The sequence below is a fragment of the Podarcis muralis genome, chromosome 12 (genome assembly GCF_964188315.1).
Source record: "Podarcis muralis chromosome 12, rPodMur119.hap1.1, whole genome shotgun sequence".
NCBI classification, from domain to species: domain Eukaryota; kingdom Metazoa; phylum Chordata; class Lepidosauria; order Squamata; family Lacertidae; genus Podarcis; species Podarcis muralis.
Genome location: NC_135666.1, coordinates 33664884 through 33686290, shown reverse-complemented (window position 1 = coordinate 33686290; position 21407 = coordinate 33664884). Strand labels below are relative to the sequence as shown.

At 38.4% G+C, this 21407-nt stretch overlaps 1 protein-coding gene across 1 annotated transcript in view; it reads right to left on the bottom strand.

The window, feature by feature from the left end:
• The window catches only part of AHR (aryl hydrocarbon receptor), a 44700-nt gene that overhangs the window by 6397 nt on the left and 16896 nt on the right, over nt 1-21407 (bottom strand). The window contains exons 3-10 of the mRNA XM_028750019.2: nt 11507-11616; nt 9678-9767; nt 8477-8600; nt 7992-8122; nt 7084-7286; nt 6073-6182; nt 4611-4752; nt 1841-3107 (exon numbers count right to left, since the gene is read on the bottom strand). Coding sequence (XP_028605852.2) covers nt 1841-3107; nt 4611-4752; nt 6073-6182; nt 7084-7286; nt 7992-8122; nt 8477-8600; nt 9678-9767; nt 11507-11616 — 2177 coding nt within the window. The remainder of the gene's footprint in view (nt 1-1840; nt 3108-4610; nt 4753-6072; nt 6183-7083; nt 7287-7991; nt 8123-8476; nt 8601-9677; nt 9768-11506; nt 11617-21407) is intronic.

The following is a 21407-nucleotide window of genomic DNA, read 5'->3' as shown; positions in this document are numbered from 1 at the left end:
GAATGGCAAACCGAACAAAGGGCTTGTGTGAAAGTTTCTTTACATTTGTTGCCTGAAACATACTATATGGCACATAAAAGTCTATTTTGGTTTTGAACATTATAGTTCTATAACACTTGTTGGGGATAATTGCCAACTAATGAAAACTACTGTGGATGAAGATTTAGCTGTGGGCTTTGTTATAGGGTCTCAGACTCAGAATTCAAACTTACTGGAGTAAAAAAACAAGTTTCAATGCATACTAAAGTAAACCTTCAAGCTGGGTGAGTCAGAGAGCTACTGAATGAGTCAAATATAATAGCTTGAAGGCAGACCCAGCTGCATTTCAAACAATGATGGAAAAATGTCAACTATTACAGCTATGGAAGGATTACAGTTCTAGCCACGCAACACTGTACTAAAAGTTGAAAACATAGCTTTAAGCAGTGGCCAGCTTCTAATATCTTGTAGTGTTTTGATTTTTTTTCATGCATCTACAGCAGTACTTCGCCAGCGGAGGGTCTGGGGCCATCAGTGGGCCCATGTCTACTACTAGATGGGCATCAAGTGCTTGGGCATACTGTAGCCTATTGGACTAACCAATGCAAGCGCAGCAGCATCTTGGCCCTGGTTTAGTGAATTCTACCTAAAATGGGGATGCTGAGTCACGACACATCCAGAGCCAATGCCTATATTTAGGTTGAGAAAAGCTGAAGGATGGACATCCGTGCCACAAGGAAATTTCTGTGGCAAAGAATTTAGCAATTTTCAAAGAGAAAGTAGATGCCAATAGAAAATGCCAGTAACTGCCAGCTAGTTATGCCAAGCTCTACCTCAGTCTACTATCATTTTGTGATTGATTCTGCCTTTGGCTCTGTCATTTTCTGGCTCTCGTGAATTTTCAGCCCTCTCAAGTGAAATCTGGGAGTAGAAAGTTCGAGAAATCCTGGTCTGCAGCAGCAAGTAATTGTTAAGATATACCAACGGGGTTTCATTTCCTGTGTGTTGTATACAAATTTAACAGAACTGAGGCTAAAATGGTTTAAAGATCAGAAAGTCCAATTTTAGTCCCAAGGCAAGATCGTCTTATAGATCAGCCCATATGAGAGTTTGCCAAGAGAAGCTGCCAGCTGGGGTTGGAAGAGTCATCACTAGACCTGACCTACACCAAATAACCATCATCAGCCACATCAATTTTCTTCTCCTAATGCTGTCCTAAGGAGATATTATAAATGTGTTCTATCCCACAAACTTCTGAATGCCAGCCAAAATTTATTCACAAATAATGTGAAGCCATTAAAGATAATATTGTCCTTCTACACTTATTTTGGTTCTTAAATAATTGTTCCTTATGACTCCAAAAATAATCTGAGAGCATTTGATGCCGACCATGTGAACACACTCAAATTATGTAGATATTGTATATTTCTTTCCCGTGCAAAAGTGCATTAATCACTACTTTAAATAGCTTAAATTACCTACAGTAATGTAGCAAAATTAAGTTTCCTGACCCTAATGAAGCAAATAATTCACCATTTGACATGACTAATCCTTTTTTCTTCATAGTTACAGTTACAATAATTGCTAAGCAATAATGAGGCAGCAGAAGAAAAGGATTCTATTGGAGGGATACCAGAAAATTTATGCTACACAGCTAAGTCCTTAGGTCTCTTTAGGATGGCCCACTGAATAAAACTCCATGCACAAATTAAGATGCAAACCAATCAGATGGTAACAGTTCATTTGTACAATGAATCTGTATATTGAAAATTGTTAGCTAGAGAGCAACTCTCAGAACACTGACATAGCACATTTCCAAGTTAAAAAAAAAGCCAAACAAATAATTTCAGAAATGCCATACCTTGCTTAGCAATGCTTGCTGTCCAGATACCACAGGATTATACTGCATTTGTTCTGTGCTGTTTGGTTGAGTTTCAGATACACACTGATACATTGACACAGCACCTGCATAGCACGTCTGTGGAGTTACTATAACTTGCTGAGAGTTTACTCCACAAGGCTGGCTTTCCGGAACCTGCTGCAAACAACTGAGAAAATCCTCCAGACCAGAAGACCCTGAATAGGATGATCTGTCAAAGCTTCCTACTGGGAAGTCTATCTGTGTAAAATCTGAAAGCTGTGACACCATGCTGGTTGGCTGCTTGTAGGGAATGAACTCCTGCCTACAAGCGTATGTTGCTGTGTTGACTTCAGATTTGTAAGGGAACTCCTGAGTTACTTCCTGCATGCCAGAAAAGACATACGGCTGTGTCTGTTGCTGTGAAGGGTTAAGGGGCATGCTGCTGACAGAGTTCCAGTTTGCGAGCATCCCATTGACCTGCATGTGCTTCATCTTCTGACACAGCTGCTGCTGCTGCTGCTGCTGCTGCTCCACCCCTGGTTGTTGCTTCTGCTGCTGCTCCAGTTGCTGCTGCATTAAACAAGTAGAGTTCTGAACCATGGGCTGCTGTTGCTGCTGGCAACCCGAATACAAGAGGTCAGACTTGTTTAAAGACTCCTGAACATAGGTCAAGATTTCATCAGTTATATCTATGTCTCTAATATCATCTGCCCCAGAAAGTTCGTTTTTAAAAAACTCTTCATCCTGCTGAAAACATTTTATATCTTCAAAGTCAACACCCAGAGTTTTCATGATGTTGTACAGTTCACTGTTTTTGTTATCCTGAAAAAGTCCCACGCTGTCTTCAGGAAGCATCAAGTTGCTTTCCTGGGGGCACTCAGTCTGCTCCTGTTTCAGAATGCTGTTATTCCTCACTGGTAAAACATTATCCTGCCAATCACAGGCCATCATGCTACCCAGTTCATCCCAGGTGTCCGCAAAAAGGTTCCTCTCAAAGGAAATTTTATTTGGAGCAGGTGGGCAGAGATACACAGATTCATCTTGCTGCAACATTGCACCCAGAAGTGAATTGGGATCAACAGATTCTTTGCGCAGTGTAGCCTTAGAAGAAGCTCCTTTCCCAATGCTGCTTTTAACCTTTGCCTGAGAAGAATCCATTAAGCCAGGCGGCTGAAACATCACTTCATAGAGCACAGCCTCACCTGTCGCGAACACGAAGGGCAGCTTCATGTTCCGCTTCCGTAAATGCTCTGCCCCTTCTTCATCTCTGAATTGCAAAATAACAAGAATAGCAAGTTAAGAAAGAAAGGAAAGCTATACAGTCATACCTCGGGTTACAGACGCTTCAGGTTACATTTTTCCGGGTTACGGAATGCTGAAACCCGGAAGTATCGGAACGGGTTACTTCCGGGTTTCGGCAGTTGCGCATGCGCAGAAATGCTAAATCACGCTTTGCACATGCGCAGAAGCGCCGAATCGCAACCTGCGCGTGTGCAGATGCGGGTTGCGAATGCTGTGGGTTGCAAACGTGCATCCCACATGGATCATGTTCACAACCCAAGCGTCCACTGTATTTTACTTTAGTGCTGCAACAGACTCTCCCAGTACCTGAACAGACACAGAAAGCAATTATAAGTGGGGGAAAGGCATAGCACTAAAACTGTGCACCTATATAAGAAGCAGACGCTAATGGTAGGCTGGGAGACAAAAAACATAATTTACATATTGACCTAGATCCAAAGGACCACATGACAGCTTCCTTATGCCTACAGGAAGTTTGAACATGTTTTTGAAAGACACCCCTAGCTTTTGCCAATTCCACATGGCAAAATGTTTTTGAAAGCACAGGGAAGGGTGGGGAGAGATGACTGGCCACTCTGCATCCTAGTCATTAAGTTCAATTTTTATATCGAAACTATTTGCTAATGGAGACTAGAAATTCTATCAATCCTGTATCTATAAACAACATTCAATAAAATGATGAATATTCTGCATAGCATTAATAATAAAGAACAACAACTAAAAGTACACACAAGTATTTTAAATGATTTTGTCATTCACAGAAACATGTTACAGAATATTTACTTTTCTTTACTTAGGCGAAGATCAAAAAAAGTGAAGATAGTTCTATGCACCTCAGGGGGCATCAAACCTTTTGATTAATAACAGTTCCCCTTGCTGTATGGGAATTAGCTTTTTCAAAATGAGTAGAGTTAAAAGCAGCTTGTGATACTGTAGTTATTCTTCAGAGACAATAAAAGCAAATAATTTCACACTGGGCTAATGCAAGCCTCTAGCATGTACTTGTTTTGGGTTTCAGTCTATAAGATTATTAACCAACCGTATCCCATTTTGAAGGTTACTAGTAACTCATACAGCAACACCACAACAATTTAAAAAGTTTAATATAATTGTTTCAAATACATATTGCCCTGTAAAAAGGGCCAAACTACCCACAGAGAAAAGAAGAACAAAACAACATTAAGCAAGTCCCTAAACCAAGCAAGGCATTGTTTCAGGTCCCATGTAAAGGAAGCACTGATAAACTGGTTAAGGGGTAAGCAGGCATTGTCAAGATTCTCATAACTAACCACAGAACCAGCATTTTGCCTGCATTTGCTCCATAGGGAGATAATGCTTTTAGTGGGAGGATAGGAAGTACAGGGCTAGAATTCTCCCCACAGGACAAACTTTTATATATAAAAGTTTTGAATAAGATATCCTTAGATCATCCCAACTGCAGTGTCTCTATAAGTCAGTGGCTACTTACGTAAGAGGTCTCTGTGTAGCAATAATATAATCTGGTCTCCCATTTTTGTAAACCAGGCGTGCATTTGCTTGAACCCAGGCCCATCGATTTTCTTTGGTAAGAAGTCGAAACACAGTCATACCACTCTCTCCAGTCTTCATCACTAAAAAAATTGAGCAAGAAAAAAGAGAGAAGCATCTTTAATGATGCCCAATAAAAATTTGGCATTCCTATTTACATAGAACTTACAAACTAATCAAATCAAAACTACTTAAAAGGTTAAGTCCAGCTAATTTTCAGGATCAAATGCATATCCATTTAAATGGGCCTTTAGTTATGACTGACTCATGTCCCATTGATTTCAGTGGTTTACTCTAGATATGACGGAGTTTGGATCTAACCTACTGTTCTGTATTCTATTCTCAACAACACAATGACTGTATTTGCATGCCAGGCTAAAACATGGTTTGCTGAGAATGCACAAGCATAATTAAGTCTCAGGACTTCTCTTGTATAGCTGGAATAGCTTTTGAAACTTTTCGTTCTGCTTCTAGCAAATCACATTTCCCTACACTGTACAGTCCTGAAATTGTGGTAAATGCTAACTGCGATTAGTTTAAACAACTTGGCTTCAGAAAACCATGTTTTGAATTTGGCTTGATTTAAACTGACCATAGTCAGTGTTTAATTCTGGTTAACTAAATCTGTCAATAAAAGCTTCCAAAATTATCTTCCGAGCTATATAGGAGAAGCAAAAGAAAGTATGCAAGCCCAAGTTCATTGCAAATTGTACATAACATGCTAAACCATGGGTTGGTATTATGTACAAATATGGCCAACATTTCATAGGTAAACAGAAATAACAGGTATAGAACCCAAGAGGTTTCAACTGCAACTTATTTAAAACTTTTCAGTATTTTGGGGGGAAGGGGTGTCTCTAAAGAGGATAAAAATATGGAATATTTTAACTGGTTTTAGAAAACAAAGTTATTTCCCATATTAATGGAAACTGTAGTTTAAAAAAAGCTTTCAGCAAGGAGAATGGAAGGCATCTCAAATAAAATGCTATATAGGACATAGAAAGAGTACACCCCTTCAGCAGAAGCTATAGAGATGGTCAAAATTTGTGACAAAGGGATTCAAATACATCAAGGTCAGAAAACGTTCTAAATTTAGACTTTGACTACTTTGAAGAGATTTTTTCCATCTGCCTGAGAAAACTGCTGAACTGGCAGCAAGAGAGGCAGAGAAGAGGAAGTGCAAAGAGCAGGATGTGACAGGAACATGGAGAATGAAGCTAAAGGAATCCACATGGGAAAATTAAACACTGCTTCTTTCAACGTAAGCTCCCATGTTTGGTCGAAGGACACGTCTAGAAAAAAGCCCTTATTAGAAAAACAATACGGTTAATTTTGGACACATTTCTGAATTTATTTTGGCACACTTTGTTCTGCTTCATGGCTCAGCAGAAGAGGGCACTTACTTCGGACATGATTCTCAGCACAATAAAGCATATCAGCTGCATGGATAAACTGGTATCCTGTTCCTCTCATGCATAGTTCTGCTTCAGTGTAACCCAGCACAATTCGGCCTCTGCAAAAGATATTTAAAACATTTTAAACATATTATGCAATCAAGAGCTTGAAGAAAAATAAATAAAACAAAACCCAAAATAAACAAAATAAAACCAGAATTTCCCACTGAAAAGCTGAATAAGCAGAAAACAACAACTACTAGGCAATTCGCAACAGCTAAATGTTGCCCAAAATAATTAATAATAATAATAATTTTAAAACCCAACAACTTACCACCTTTCCAGAAATATTAAGGCAACGAAACCAAAACACTACAATACAAAATTTAATCTATAAGCAGTTAGGAGATGAAGTACAGTAGGCCAGTATCACTGATCACTGGATCCTTTTTTAAAATTGTTTTTACTTTTTATGTATGTCATTTTAAATTGTTATTGATTTTAATGTTGTATTTTTTTGTTTTAGATTTTATGATTTATGTGGAAATTGTTTTCCATTTGGTTGTGTACCTTCTGATGTGCTCTGTTTATTGTTTATGACTTTTGTTATGTTGGTAATTATGTAACTCTTGTCATGCTGTAAGCCACCTTGAGCACTGTTTTGACTATGGAAAGGCGGCATACAAATAAAAAATGATGATGATGATGATAGAAGAAAAGTGTCCCATATCTTGCTTCCTGAAAATGTGGCTTAAATTCATTATTGACCAGTAATTCTCTGAAATATGTACATTTTGGTCATTAAAGATGAAGAAGATCATGAATGAAGCTGTACTTATTTAGAGGGGATAATTAGCTGAACTTCAATGGAAAGGGTGTAAGGACTAAGGATGCAGAACAATTGCCACCGGGGCTACATAGATATCTAGCCCCACCGGGGCTAGATATATTACAACTTTAACCTGTACTTCTGAATTTCAGCTATAGCGTATAATTATTCTCAGATAACCTTGCACTTACTTTGCATCACATCCTGTAGGTGTGAAGTCTAGCTTATGCTTAGTTCTGAAGATGAAGTTTTTGGTACGTATTTCAAGAATGGATGGAGGCTGAAGTGGAGTAGCCACTGCAAACAAAGCCAATTGGGGGGATATTGAAGTGCCATCCTTTCCTTTCTTGTTCTGTCCATGGAGAAACTTTAGTCTCCCTTGAAAATTCATGGCCTTTAAAAGAAGAAAACCAGTTATAACCTCATGCCACATTTTTAGATACAATTTCATTTTTGTTAGATATAGCTGTGATAAGCTATGCCACTGGATATTTTAAACATCATCCAAAAGAGCAAGTTTACCCAATTTTACTATGGGACGACCAATCATGTGAAAGGATAGTGAATCTTAAATTAAGAGATTTGATGAACAGCCATTGCATCATGCACTATTGAGAGTGAATCCCTTTACTGTTATTTCACAAGTAGTTACTTTTATGCAAATATGCAGATTACTTTTTTATATTGTTTAAACAATTCTTTTGAAAGTACAGTCATACCTCGGGATACGAATGAGGTGGGTTGCGCGTTTTTGGGTTGTGGACCGCGCCAAACCCAGAAGTACCAAAACGGGTTACTTCCGGGTTTCGGCACTCACGCATGCTCAGGAACACAAACCGACGTCACTGGTACTGTTAGCTAGGGATGATGGGAGTTGTAGTCCCAAAACAGGTGGAGGGCCAAGTTTGTCTATGCCTGGCTTAAGGCTGTGCACTTGCTAGCTCCAATTCAAGGTCAATATAGTCCTACTCACGCATACAGGATTCAGAAGTGGAATAGCTATGATAGCTTTTTGTTTCTTTTAAAAATCGAGTGAAAAATCTGAAATCATAGTATCCTGTTAGGTGTGAACCAGACATTAATGCAACTCTGTACTCACCAAGAACCCAGATGAATTATCCAAGAGACAGCGTAATCTACAGATGAAGTTTCGTTCCATAAAAGAGGAATTCTCTGGAGGTAGCTGCTCTGGGTTATAATATGTTGCTGACTGTGAAAAGCCATTATCACCTATATGAAAAGATCATTTAAGACTTCCTTTTAGACAAACATTTGTTCATATGATAATGGCAACTCCCTTTGTAACCAAGGTTTCAAATACTATTCTAAACAAGAATGACAGTGGGAGGTATCGCTAAGGCATAACACACTTTATAAATATCTGCCATTTGGAAAACCTCTAGATGTGTAATGCATGGCCCATTAGTATCAGTCCCCGTTACAAATAAGCACCTTTGCAGGTAGTAGGAGAGAATGCAGTGTGAAGTTTTCTCCCCAATACCTATAAACATAAACATTTCTTCATAGATATGTCTCGTAAAGACAGACACAAATTATTTGCTAGTACTACTAAGAGATACTAACCTTGCATTATCTGTCCAGAATCTGTAGAATGTACGGGGTTCAGAGCCCAGTGAAGCTGGCGCTGAAATTCTGGTCTGTCTTCCGTGTGAATTAGTTCAAATACACTCTGGTGTATAATATCAGACTATATTCAAGAGACAATGATAGCAAAGAAAATGCTAAGTAATATTGCTGTGCTTTATTGCTACCGAGAAGATTACAATTCATCACATTTTAAGTAAGACAGTCCACTACAATTAATGGACTCCTATAGAATTATGAAAGAAGGAAAGTTAATCCAGCAAAAACCAGTTTTTTTAATCCTTCATAATTGTTTATTAAATCTATCTGTACAATTGGGAGCAAAACAAACACCACAATATCCTTGCAATACATCCAAAAGGTGCTAAGCATATAAGCGTATCTTGAACAGGGTTGAAACTGGTCTGCTTATTTCAAATCTAACTAGAGTATGCATTTAACTGATGCGGTGCCAGCCAAAGTTCCAACAACTGGCTATAAGTTAGGTAGTGCATTTCTATTGCTTAATTCGGAATCAAGATAATAAAATATAGTATCTTTTTTTTTTTAAGGGGCTAGTCTACTAATCAAAGTCACATTTATGCTGTGGACTTAAAATCAACTTTAAATCTCATAGTAAGAACATTATTTTTTTGAGGGTGCTGATAATTGTTTGGAGTTCTTAATCCTTTCACAGGAGCTACAAAAACCATTTACTTATTTTCATATTTTGTGCAATACTTGGTGACCCCTCTCCTTCTGATCTTCCTGTGTTTCACACTTGTGCTTGGAATTGTTCTTCAGGCCTTTGCACTGAAAGTGAGAAGGTGGAGGGCTGGTGTAAAACACCCTTGTGCCACCTACATACATTCACATGGAAACTTCAAGAGAGCTACTGATAGCAACTAGTGACAGAGCCCAACTCTCCATATAATCTCTCCCAGTGTCTTCATGGAGCAGTTAAATTATATGCGACAGAAGACTGGAAGTTTGAAGCAGAAGTAGTTTTTTAAATAGGCCATAGTTTCTTTATAAGAGGTTTCTCTACAGCTTCCTTAAGAGCTACCATTGTTACCCCAGGGAGGTTACCATTTCTGGGATTCCTCTAGTGGCTCCATGACAAATAAATTTGCCTTTCGATACATGAAGCAGACCTGAAACTTTGAAAGTACTCTTTTATGAAAGAGGAAAAAGTGCTTACCTGCTGAAAACCCAAGTAATCCTGGATTGTAGAAGAAACATAAAATATGAGTGCATCTGATGTGACCACCAGCACAAAGCCGTTTAATGCCTGAAGATAGAACAGCAACAAGTTTAATTTGAAAAATACATTGATACTGCATGTTGAAAAAGAGGATTTAAAAATGTAATTTAATATATATTACAAGAAGCACAGGAAAAATGTTAATATAGCCACACTTATTATTCTGGCCAATACCAAACAGCAAATCAGCAGCAGAAAACCATGTTAAAGACTAAGTTTTCGATTTTCAAAGCATTTACATAAAATCTACAACAACCCCCAAGAGTGAGATTGCTAGTGCATTAGGCATGCAATACTAACATCCAAGGGTTTTATGATGTGAAAATTAAATCCAAAGTCAAATCAAAGACACTTGTGTAATAATGTTAATGTTCGACGACCATTTCATAGGAATGTTACCTTAGAAATTGCATCTAGGAAAATGTGGTCCATCATCTAATCTAACATCTACTATATCTCTTGGGAAGAGGCTTAGACCCATCTGGCTGGCTGTTTTGCCTGGGTTTTGGCAACTCGAGATACTGTCACCCAATTTGTCATGACTGTTCCCATGAAAATGGAGTCGGTTTTTGTCTATGTTTGCGTGTCAGGTGCCGGCTGCCAGCAACACTGAAGGAATCATGCACCAAGGCTGTAGCACTGCTAGCTACTGGGTCTGCTTCATTAGTTTATTTCTTGCACGGAATGCATTCTCAAAGCAACACCCAGCAGGAGACAACTCTCCTGATCTCTGCAGTGCATTCAGGAGAAGGCGGAAAGGAGATGCAGTCCCTCCTTCCCCTGGCCTGCTAATTAAACATTAGCCCCACCCGAAAATGGATTCAGGACCAAATCTGGTCAGATGTCCCCCAGGTCAGATCAGGGCTCTGTGTCAGGGGGTGGGGGCTGAGCACAGCCCTCAAAACTAACAACTTACACTATTCATTTAAAAATCTCAATCTGTTTTAGTTTCTTAGATTCCCAGGCAACACTGGGCACTTTCAGGTAGTGTTACTATAAAGCATCAAAGGATTCTGCACACATTTACAGATTAAGATACACCTATGATGTTATATGCTTAATGCTTTAATTATGGGATTTTGAAAATACATATGCAGTCCAGAGCTGAGGACCTAAAAACCTGTAATTCAGATCCCAACTTACTAGTTTGATTTAAGCCCAAAATACTAACATTCACTCTGGAAATCAAATTATGTAAATAAGTAAAATGAGCAACATAGTGTGTATTTAACAACTTGCTTGGTGACAAGGAAATCCGTACAGGCCAGTGAGTGGGCTGGCAGAAGATGGGACAAATTTCTCCTGTCAGTTGAGTATTTGTGCTAAAGGTTGAAGAAGGAAAGTCTTTTCCTCTGTGACGAGGACTGGTGGAAGAGGGGTGGACCATTCCAGTTAAAGCTCCTTTGCCAGTTAAAGCCAATAATTTTATTAGCCTGTATTTCCATGAAGAAGGTTCTCCCTGTTCTGTAGCAAAAACTGAAATGCAGGCCATTAGCTGACTAGTGTATTTTTTTTTTACTAGACTAGTAACCTTTGTAGGCTTACTTACAAGGCTTAGCTAGTAAACAATGATTTTCTGGTTCAACCCATTATACATAGTAAGGCATTATGTTCTAGATCTTAGAAAAAGATCAAAGAAAAGCCTGAAGTGGTAACTGGAATAGATGCAAAGTTTTTGCTTATGCTTCTATTGATGAATGAAGCAAATTAAACCCATGTTCCAAGATTATTTCCCACAGAAATTCTTTCAACATAACCACAAGTACCTGTAGTAAAAGTTCTCCTTCAAGCATGGTCTCTCTAGGTTTAATAGTTCTGCCGCTTTCTTGAATGCCATTTCTGTCAGACTTTGCAGAACTGGATGATTTTAGTGCAACTGCAGAAAAATAAAAATGTAACATTTCTGTGAACAAATTATCACTTGAGTTGATTAACACGAAATACCAAAAAAGTACTATTTCTAAAACTACATATTCTGGAAATGCTTATTTAAGATGGAAAACTCCAAAAATAACAGAGTAAGTATAATTCTAAGAGCTATTATCCAATGCTGCAACATTGATAGGATTAAGCTTTCTCACAAAGGAATTGATTCTTGTATTTGCTCCAGTTCTTACTGCTACAAATTCTCATGTCTTATATATATTTTTTTAAAATAAAAAACTTTGCAATTATTTGAAGAATAAAACATTTTGCATTATTAATTTCATATTTAACAGGGAAAATGAAGTAAACTGTTTTTCATTTTAGGGTTTTATAATTTTGAAGATATACGAAACCGCTTTGGCAATAATTAAGCTATAAATGAAAGGAAGAGTGAAGCCAGTAAGGACACTGATTGGAGAATATTGATCAAAAGCTCAAGAAGCTGTGACTACATAGCAGAATTTCACTGAATGGCTGGGACTGGGGGTGGGGAGACAAGGAAGCATGCATGCTACAGATATGTTCACTGCATTTTGAGGGCAAACTGCCATGAAACGCATGAATTTGCTGATAGAAACACTCACACACTCATTCTGGCTGCCTGGAACTAGTATTGTGGTTTTCTGCTCTGTGACCTGATTTTTCCTGCCTAGGAAGCTACAATTTTCAAGAATTATGTATATTTGATTTTTATTTGACTCCTATTTGCATTTTCGGCAATACATAAATTAAGACCATCTTAAAAAGAAAATACATAGGCAGCTCCAGTCTTCGTTTAAGCACATGCTTTTTTTATATAGAAGGGTCAGTTCTCTAGTTTTTGTCACTAGGTCATGTTGTTTTGGTGCAGTGTGTTCTCTTGTACTCCGCCCAGAATGAAGCATCAAATGCAGGTTTGCAGAACAATAAATCTATTCTCTTCAAGCCAAGCTCCATAGAAGGAAGGTGACATGGAGGTGTGGGGTGGGGAGGAAGATCAGAAAGAAAAGAAAATAAGACATATCCGCTTCCTTGAGGAAGGCCCCAAACAATACGCTATGCAAAGTTTCAAAGTCAAGGGACTCCACTTAGTGTGTAGTCTGAGTCTCAGGCTCTGGCTTCCTAGAGACCAAAGTGCCAGGTCTGGGAATGCAGCTTCCCTAGCTTTGCTTCCTACTATGCAGTCCTAAAATAAAGCCAGAGATCGTGAATGAAGTGGATGCCCCTCTATGAGCAGGCCATTGCCCTTCTCTCACTTCCATTAGATGAAACGTATTTGAAAGTGAGCTGGACACACAGTTTTTTCAATGACGCACCCTCTACGATTCCCCCCCCCCCGCCAACTAAAATGAGAAATCAGGCAACCTGCTCAGTCTCCAAATGCACCACGTTCCTTAATGTTGATATATGAAGTCATTTGTGTTCCAACGCTGCAGTTCAAATATTAGGTTTATTTCTCAACTCACAAAGAAGCAAATTTACAAGATGCAACTTACAGAAAAAGTCATAGCCTCATCGTACAACGTTCACTTGAGTTTCATGCAAACTGATAGCTGGGATAAAATAACACATCTTCTTGGAATATCTGTATCACTGAATGACATGGGCAGGTTTCAGAGAACTGTGAACAGAGGTCTGCTTCTGCAGCAGGACTTCCCCACCTCCTCCTTCCTATTGAAGCTGTATTAGCCCACAAAACCCATTCTCATTGGGGAAACTAGCAGAAACTGGAGATACCACTCTTGCCCTTCAACCATTCAAAGGTTTTTCTGGGTCTCACCCTTGGCTTTACAGATAAATATTTGGCTTTGAACCCAATTATAACTCAAATACATAAAAAAATCATAAGCCCATTTCACACTCCCACTAGTGGATTGAAAAAGGCCAAGAATTTTCTGCACATAGCCTGGTTTTCTCAAAAATTAAAACTCAAGCGCATTAAATCCAATCTGCCAGTTCAAGCACAAATATTTTAGATAGCTTACAGGCTTACTAAATTCTACTACACACTAATAGAATACCACCACTGTTAGTAAGAAACAATAGCAGTCTACTGCAAACAAAGGCATATTATAATCTACTGAACAGAGTTGCACTGATTTTTTCAAGTGCAATTTTCTTAAAGCATTCTATCACAGGAAAAAGATGTGCCCTCAACAGTCATAAATTGTTTAGACATTCTGTGAATGACATTTTGTGCCACTTTAAATTCAAATCTGTTTCTCTGCATAAAAATATCCATGGTTGAGAAGGGCAGATACAGGAGGCAGGGTATCTAAGTAGGCTGAGAAATGGTACCTGAAAAAAGTTTAAGAACACCAGTGATCTTCACTGACCCCAAGCAAAATAACTTTTTCACATTTAAAGTATCTGTTTGATTACCACTGAGGCCAAGGCTACCAGCACAAGCTTCTCTATTTCCCAATCATGCTGTAGTCTCAAACCATCCATCATTCCCTAGTCATTCATTAACTTGGTATGGTAATGGAGGATGGACTTAATGTAAACACAAAGCAAATGAAAACAAATAATTATTCCTCTTCACTGTAGTCTGTGTCAGTGGTCAGTGTGCATGTGCTTCTCTATTTTGCCACTTTCGTAAAGTCTCATCTGCACACATACTTGAAGATTTCAGGAGATTTTGTCACTTGATTCTTATCAAACCTCTTGGGCATGCAGGTGATGGTTTTTATCATCTGTGGGATACCTTTTCAAACTTTGATTTTTAAACTCAGGGAAATTTGAAAAGCAACGTGACATGCTTTCAGGGTTAAGGGAACCTGAGTGCATACCTAAGTCCTTTTGTAGCTTCTAACTTTGAAGACGGAAAGAAAATGATTTAATCTTGGTCTGTATTAAAGAAAACTAAAGTACTTGTATTATACTGTGATATTATACTGTGACTGAATGATGCAACTCCAGAAAACTTATGAAGTAAAAAAAAAGTTAAAGTTCATATTGAAAATTACAAAAGCTGTACATAGTATGCAGATTTAGTGAATTCTAATATAGGGTGCTTATTTAGCATTTATAATGCAATGGTGTGTTTTATTATTATTTTATGTTTCTTTACATCCCGTTTTTTTCCTTGACAAATAAAGTACTTGGGCTAAGGGTGGAATGTGGTCCTAGAAAATGAAAGAGAAGTTCTGGGAAACACTGGCATAGAATATTTCACGTTGGTGGCCGAAACTAAACCTTGCTTATATTATTTGCCATTCTGAAGCTGACTTCTTTTGATGGAGATAAGCTTAAGAACCGTAACAAGATTAAGTACAAAGAAGCACTGGCTGAAAGAACTGAGAACAGATGAAGATTAGATACATCAAAAGCTGTAGAAATATTGTTCACAATACTAAGACCAGTGGCCATCCCAGTCAAACATACTGTACTTCAGAGGTGCCACTTACAAGCATGTTGCTTTAGGATAGAACAAAAAAAACCAAGGATGAGAAATGTTGCCTAGTGCCTGACATTAAGGAAGACAGGAACTGTCTTACACAGAGCTTCAGTCTTCTCTACATTGTCTGGTAGCAGGTCTCCTGCGTTTCCCTACTTGGAAATACTGGGGATTGAACCTGGGTCCTTCTACATGCAAAGCAGATGTTCTACCACTGAACTATGGCTCATCGTATGATCACTTATTCTTGCTGTTGCTGAGAATCCAGATGAAGACCTTAGGGTAAAACCTGTCATTGATATTTGTGGCTGCTACGGTTTCCACAACTTCATTTTTGCAACTTGCCCATTGTCAGATGGCATTCATCTCCAAATACTGATGATACAAAACTGTATATGGTACACAATTGTTTATGTGTGTATGTATCCCCCACCAGACCTCCACACCTAATATGTGAACATCAGAAACTGGCTGGTCCTTTAACTGTATGGAACCCTGCTCACTATAACAACTAGTACTGCACAACTAATGATTCCACAATGCTGAAGGCACCAACCATATATTGGGGCAAACTGTGCTTTATACCACTTTGTTTATTGTAGTGCTCAGGCAGCAACAACAGAATGGTTATCAAACTCTTGAAGGACCACCATTCGTGACTCGAGTGGGTTTGGCTGGTTGGGTTATACACAGAGGCCAAAACTACACTGATCTTATTTAATGTTCTACCATTGAACTACAGCCGTTAATTGTGCTACAGTTTTCTAAGAAGCTGCTGTCAGGATGGGAGCAGCCGCTGTGACCATATAACACCAATCCAAAAAGATTTACATTGGCTCCCAGTACGTTTCCAAGCACAATTCAAAGTGTTGGTGTTGACCTTTAAAGCCCTAAACAGCATTGGCCCTGTATACCTAAAGGAGTGTCTCGACACCCATCGTTCAGCCCAGACACTGAGGTTTGCAGTTCTCTCAATGCGAGAAGTGAAGCTGCAGGAAACCAGGCAGAGGGTCATGCCTGCCCTGTGGAACACCCTCTTGTCAGAGGCCAAGGAAATAAACAACTATCTGATGTTTAGAAGATATCTGAAGGCAGCCCTTTATAGAGAAGTTTTTAATGTTTTATGTTTTACTTTGGGCTTTATAATTTGTTGGAAGCAGCCTAGAGTGCCTGGAGCAACCAAGTGCCATATAAATAATAAATTATTATTATTAGAAGTGAATCCCACAGTGTTCAGTGAAACGTATTCTCAATTGTAGTAATAAATGTCTTCTTTTATATTTTTAAAAATAAATCACAATAATAACATGGGTGTTCCAAATAATGCCAATGAAGATAATCAATTTGCAATGAACTTCCGAAAGTTAAGTAAAAAGGAGGGGTGGGGGACATTTTAGAATACCAAATATTAAGTTGTTGATGGTTGTTTACCAGCTTATGTTTATTTCAGGAGACTGACTTCTCTTTCAGATTAGGTAGCTGACAAAACACTGAAATGTCAGAACCACTACATGCCATGATACAGAAGCGCTTTAAAATTATACTTTCAGTGAAAACACATATATGATATAAGCACAGAACTGTAGTGTTGGAAAGAGTCCCACGGGTCATCTAGTCCAGCCCCCTGCAATGCAGGAATCACAACTAGATCATACATGACAGGTGGCCATCCAACCTCTGCTGAAAAACCTCCATGGAAGGAGAGTCCATCACCTTTCCTGGGAGTCAAACAGCTTTTACTATGAGAAAGTTATTCTTGTTTATTCAGAATCTTCTTTCTTATAACTTGAAGCCCCTGATTCAGGTTCTAGTCTCTGGAGAAGGAGAAAACAAACTTGTTCTATCCTCCATGTGACAGCCCTTTAGATATTTAAAGATGGCTACAATATTGCGTCTCAATCTCCTCTTTCCCAGGCTAAACATACCCAATTCTCTCAACCATTTCTCATAAGGCCTGGCTTCCAGACTAATCTGAAAATCTGCTCTTCTCCTTAGCTAATTAAACAACAATAATTTTTGTTTTATGGAAGAGAACTCTATATGAAGCAGGGGGACGGGACACAATAGTTAGGCTGAAGAAACAATAGGAAGAATGGAAAAGGTCAAAGTTTTCTACTTGCTGCTCTTCAAGGAATAGTTTTTGAAAGCAGTTAAGGGTGAACACACTGTATATATTCCACACCAAGGCGGCATTTAACAAGACGTGACAAGCAGGCAATGCCTGCACACCTCATCCAGACAGAGTAGTATTTTTGTGGCTCTTTAAATCTAATCATTTCAACTTCAAAAAATGGTTAGAATTTCAACAGATTTAAAAAAAGTTAAAATACAAATTCTGTCTCGAAATACTTCAATTTTCTAAATGAAATAATTAAACCAGCTTCAAATTAAGAACCTCCCCTCACTACAGAAGATGTAAGATTGTTCAAATATATGCTCAGTTTAAAATAGGCGGAGGATATACTGGCTGAGAAAGCACCCTGGGAACAGAGTTTAAGACTCACCATCTAAATATTTAATAATCCACCAACAATATGAATGAGGCTGTACGAGACTCATCAAGAAAGCTCATAACCTTAGCAACTGGCAACCTGAAGGGCAGGCTGAAGGGCAGCCACACCATACAAAAGATGCTTTGGGAAAACAGCTAGAGTTAATTCTGGACCCCTCCCCCATTTAATACCACCACAAGAAAAACATCTTGACTATAGCAGGCTTTGGGGAAACAAGGCACTTAGAAAAGGCTTCACACAATGCAAAACAATGATTCATTTGCAAATTATAGCAACTTCCGAATTTCAAGTCTTGATTTTCTTCCCTCCTAAATAAAGCAAATCCTCATAAAGATCTTTATAAGACGTATGCTCACAATAGTATCCAAAATATTATCTGTTTTTAGGGGCATTTCCAATGAGTGATTCAATGTCATTTAACAGATGACTGAAAACATTCAGTACTTAATATACAAGAAAAGGCTCTAGTCCATCATTTCATTTCAAAAAAGGAGATTTTTAATTTTTTATTGCACCTACGGTGCAGTGCATCAGATATTCCGTACAAATGTTTTAATCTGTAATAGCTTCTGTTTGGAAAGGAAAAACTAGTTTCCAGGGCATTGGTTAAACAGACACTTTTGAGCATTTTTGTGTGGATGCAGATGCCTTTCGAAAAGCTATAATTATATAGCGTAGTCCAAGTTAGCAGGTGTTCCTTTAGTACAAGACAATAAATTATTAATCCACAGTTGCATGTGAGGGGGAAAGGCTTTGTCACTGTTAAGAAGGTCGTTGTTTCTCAAGCCTCACCCCCAGCATGACAGGAAAGTTATAATATCTTACAGCACAACTGCAGTGTCCCTGAAAGCTTGAAGAAGTAAAAGCTGTTTATATCATGAACTGGCATACAAAGAAAATCCATCTCACTACTTACTTAATGGATAGGTGCAGGGAAAAGATGCAGGAAGCTGACATTTTTTAAAAACCAGGAAGTCACATTTCTCACTTAACCTGCCAAGAGACGGTGCTCACCACATGCCCCCAAACTATGCAATTCTCTTCCAAATGGGATGGGGGCGGGGGAGAGATTATCCTCACATCCTACTGTGGACACAGGTAGCTGGCAGGACTTTGAATGAGGCAGTTGCTGCACCATGAATTCTCCATGTCTCTCCGTCACACTGGCACCCTCCACACACATGCAAGGAAAACAGGACTGCATTGCCCAAAGGGCCCAAATACCTATGGCATCTCAGGTTTGGTTGTTCACATGTGGTGAGGGGACCTGAAGGAGGACTAATGCCTACTACTCTCTTCCTAATGAGGAGGACATAGTATCTGAGCAGATATTGTGATGGCTGGCTTTTGTCACAGGCTAGCAACAGATAAAGAAGAACAATCCAGGATCTGCAGACAGGAAGAGACTTGATGTTCAGTGCCTGCCATTAAGGTGTTCAAGAGAAAACAGACTACAAATAAGGAAAACTGTTGGAGAACTTGGCTTGCTTTCCCACACTTTAGTCACCAGGATCTGGACATTTTACTAATTAGATTTGAAAAATAATGGCTCAGAGTAGATATGAGTATGGTGAGTTGTTTCCAAAGATGAAATAAGTCATTGCAGAACTTCATATTGGTGACTAAAGGCTTTAATTTCTAGATCTATCCGCTTTGGAAATTCTGTTCTAGAAATGTAACCACACACTAAGTGGTACCATTTCCATACATGCAAGCAGATCAAAGGTTTTAAAATTGCCTTCAGAATCTACCGCAAAATTATAACTGTTCAGGAAATGGGCTTTGGCTACTAGAAATATTCACTATTTAACACCATCTGTAAATGTAAAAAGTTTCTCCACGATTATGTCCAGATCTAAATAGGATCTTCAGAAAAACATGATGCATTTTGATGTGTGAGCGTTTCCTCTGATGGCAACTTTTGCAGTACTTTAACTCAAACGAAAATTAACTGTTTTCTATAGCATAATTAGAAAAGCATACAAATGGGGGCGGAAATTAACATAGTGTTCACATACATTAGGCAGAAGTCAGCACTGCTTGGCCCTTATCCTTAAGACAGTAAGAATTCAGCAATTATACTTAGATTTATTTGACTTGCATTGCAAATAAAACTCTACCCATCTCGTTAAAAAGCTCAAAAATAAAAACCTTTCCATTCTGTCTTTTTTCTACATATTTTTGGCAAGTCATATAGGAAGCTGTCTCTTTTCTAGTATAACATATGTGCATTTTTGTAATGTACTACCGTCCAAGCGTGCTCAATTTTTGTTGTGCCAAAATGACATTATGAATTTTGAGAATTAGGGCAAATTCATACAACATGCTAAAATGAACAAGAAAAACAGTCGTGAAGTTCAATACAATAGACAACATCCATGTGAATTTCTAGCTCAGAAAAAAATAGTTACTTGGCAAAAAGCCTTAAAGCTTTAGGTACTTTAGATAACCAACACTTACCTCATTAGATTACGAAGTATGTATATACTATGAGTCTTTCAGATTGATTAAAATTTTCATCAAAATGCAACATGTGCACCTTTTATTAATTTTTGGAAAGGAAATCAATTTGAACCTACAAGCCTGCAGTGTCATGCATCTCACCCCTTTAAGATGAGGTTAAACAAAAGTTGCACACAGTAGGATCCTTACAATTTGCCAGAAGAAATAACATTCACAGTGGCAAAGACTGATCTGTTTCATAATTATGTGTTTTATTCATTCCAGATGCTTACAGAACTTGAGATTTGCATAAAAGTGGGAAATATACACCACAGTGCTCTCACTAGAGATCAAAGTGTTTATGCAAATCTTAAATTAGCATGTAAAATTCAGTAAGTAAGTGTACATCTTACTTAAGGCTGATCGCCGAAGAATTGATGCTTTTGAATTATGGTGCTGGAGAAGACTCTTGAGAGTCCCATGGACTGCAAGAAGATCAAACGCATCCATTCTTAAGGAAATCAGCCCTGAGTGCTCACTGGAAGGACAGATCGTGAAGCTGAGGCTCCAGTACTTTGGCCACCTCATGAGAAGAGAAGACTCCCTGGAGAAGACACTGATGCTGGGAAAGATGGAAGGCACAAGGAGAAGGGGGCGACAGAGGACGAGATGGTTGGATAGTGTTTTCGAGGTTACCAGCATGAGTTTGACCAAACTGCGGGAAGTAGTGGAGGACAGAGGTGCCTGGCGTGCTCTGGTCCATGGGGTCACGAAGAGTCGGACACGACTAAACGACTAAACAACAACAACAACAACAACAAAGTGTACATCATTATGAATGTTGTTGATTCTCCTATTGTCCCTTTCTGATTTAGAACATAATTGTTTAAGGCATTTCTATCAGATGCTAGGGACTCAGGAAACATTACTGTTCTTTTGTTCAAGAGAACAACCTCTAATCCTCAGGCAGCCACAAGGTCATTATGAAATCCTAAGTGATTGATGTCAATGAGTTTTATTCTTCACTAACTGTAGATTAAGATGATCTAGGCTACTACTCTCTTCAGCAAGTGTGCACTGGGTTAGAATAATTTTGGCCCAGACATTCAGGACTTGGTGTGAACCATGGACAAGTCCTGCCACTGGAATTCTTTTTATTTTATGTTATAATTTTTATTAAATTTTCTGTTTTACAATTCTAATAGACATTGTATATACAGTACTTTAAAATATAAAAACTGGCAGAAAGTAAAAGATGCAAGGTTCCTTATATTTCAGCAGACTGTAGCGCCACATGCAAAAAAAAATATGAATTTGAAACATTTAAACGTAAATTTGTAATTGTCTGAATAACAATACCTTAATATATAATATACCTTGTATAATTTTATGAAAAATCCAGGTTAT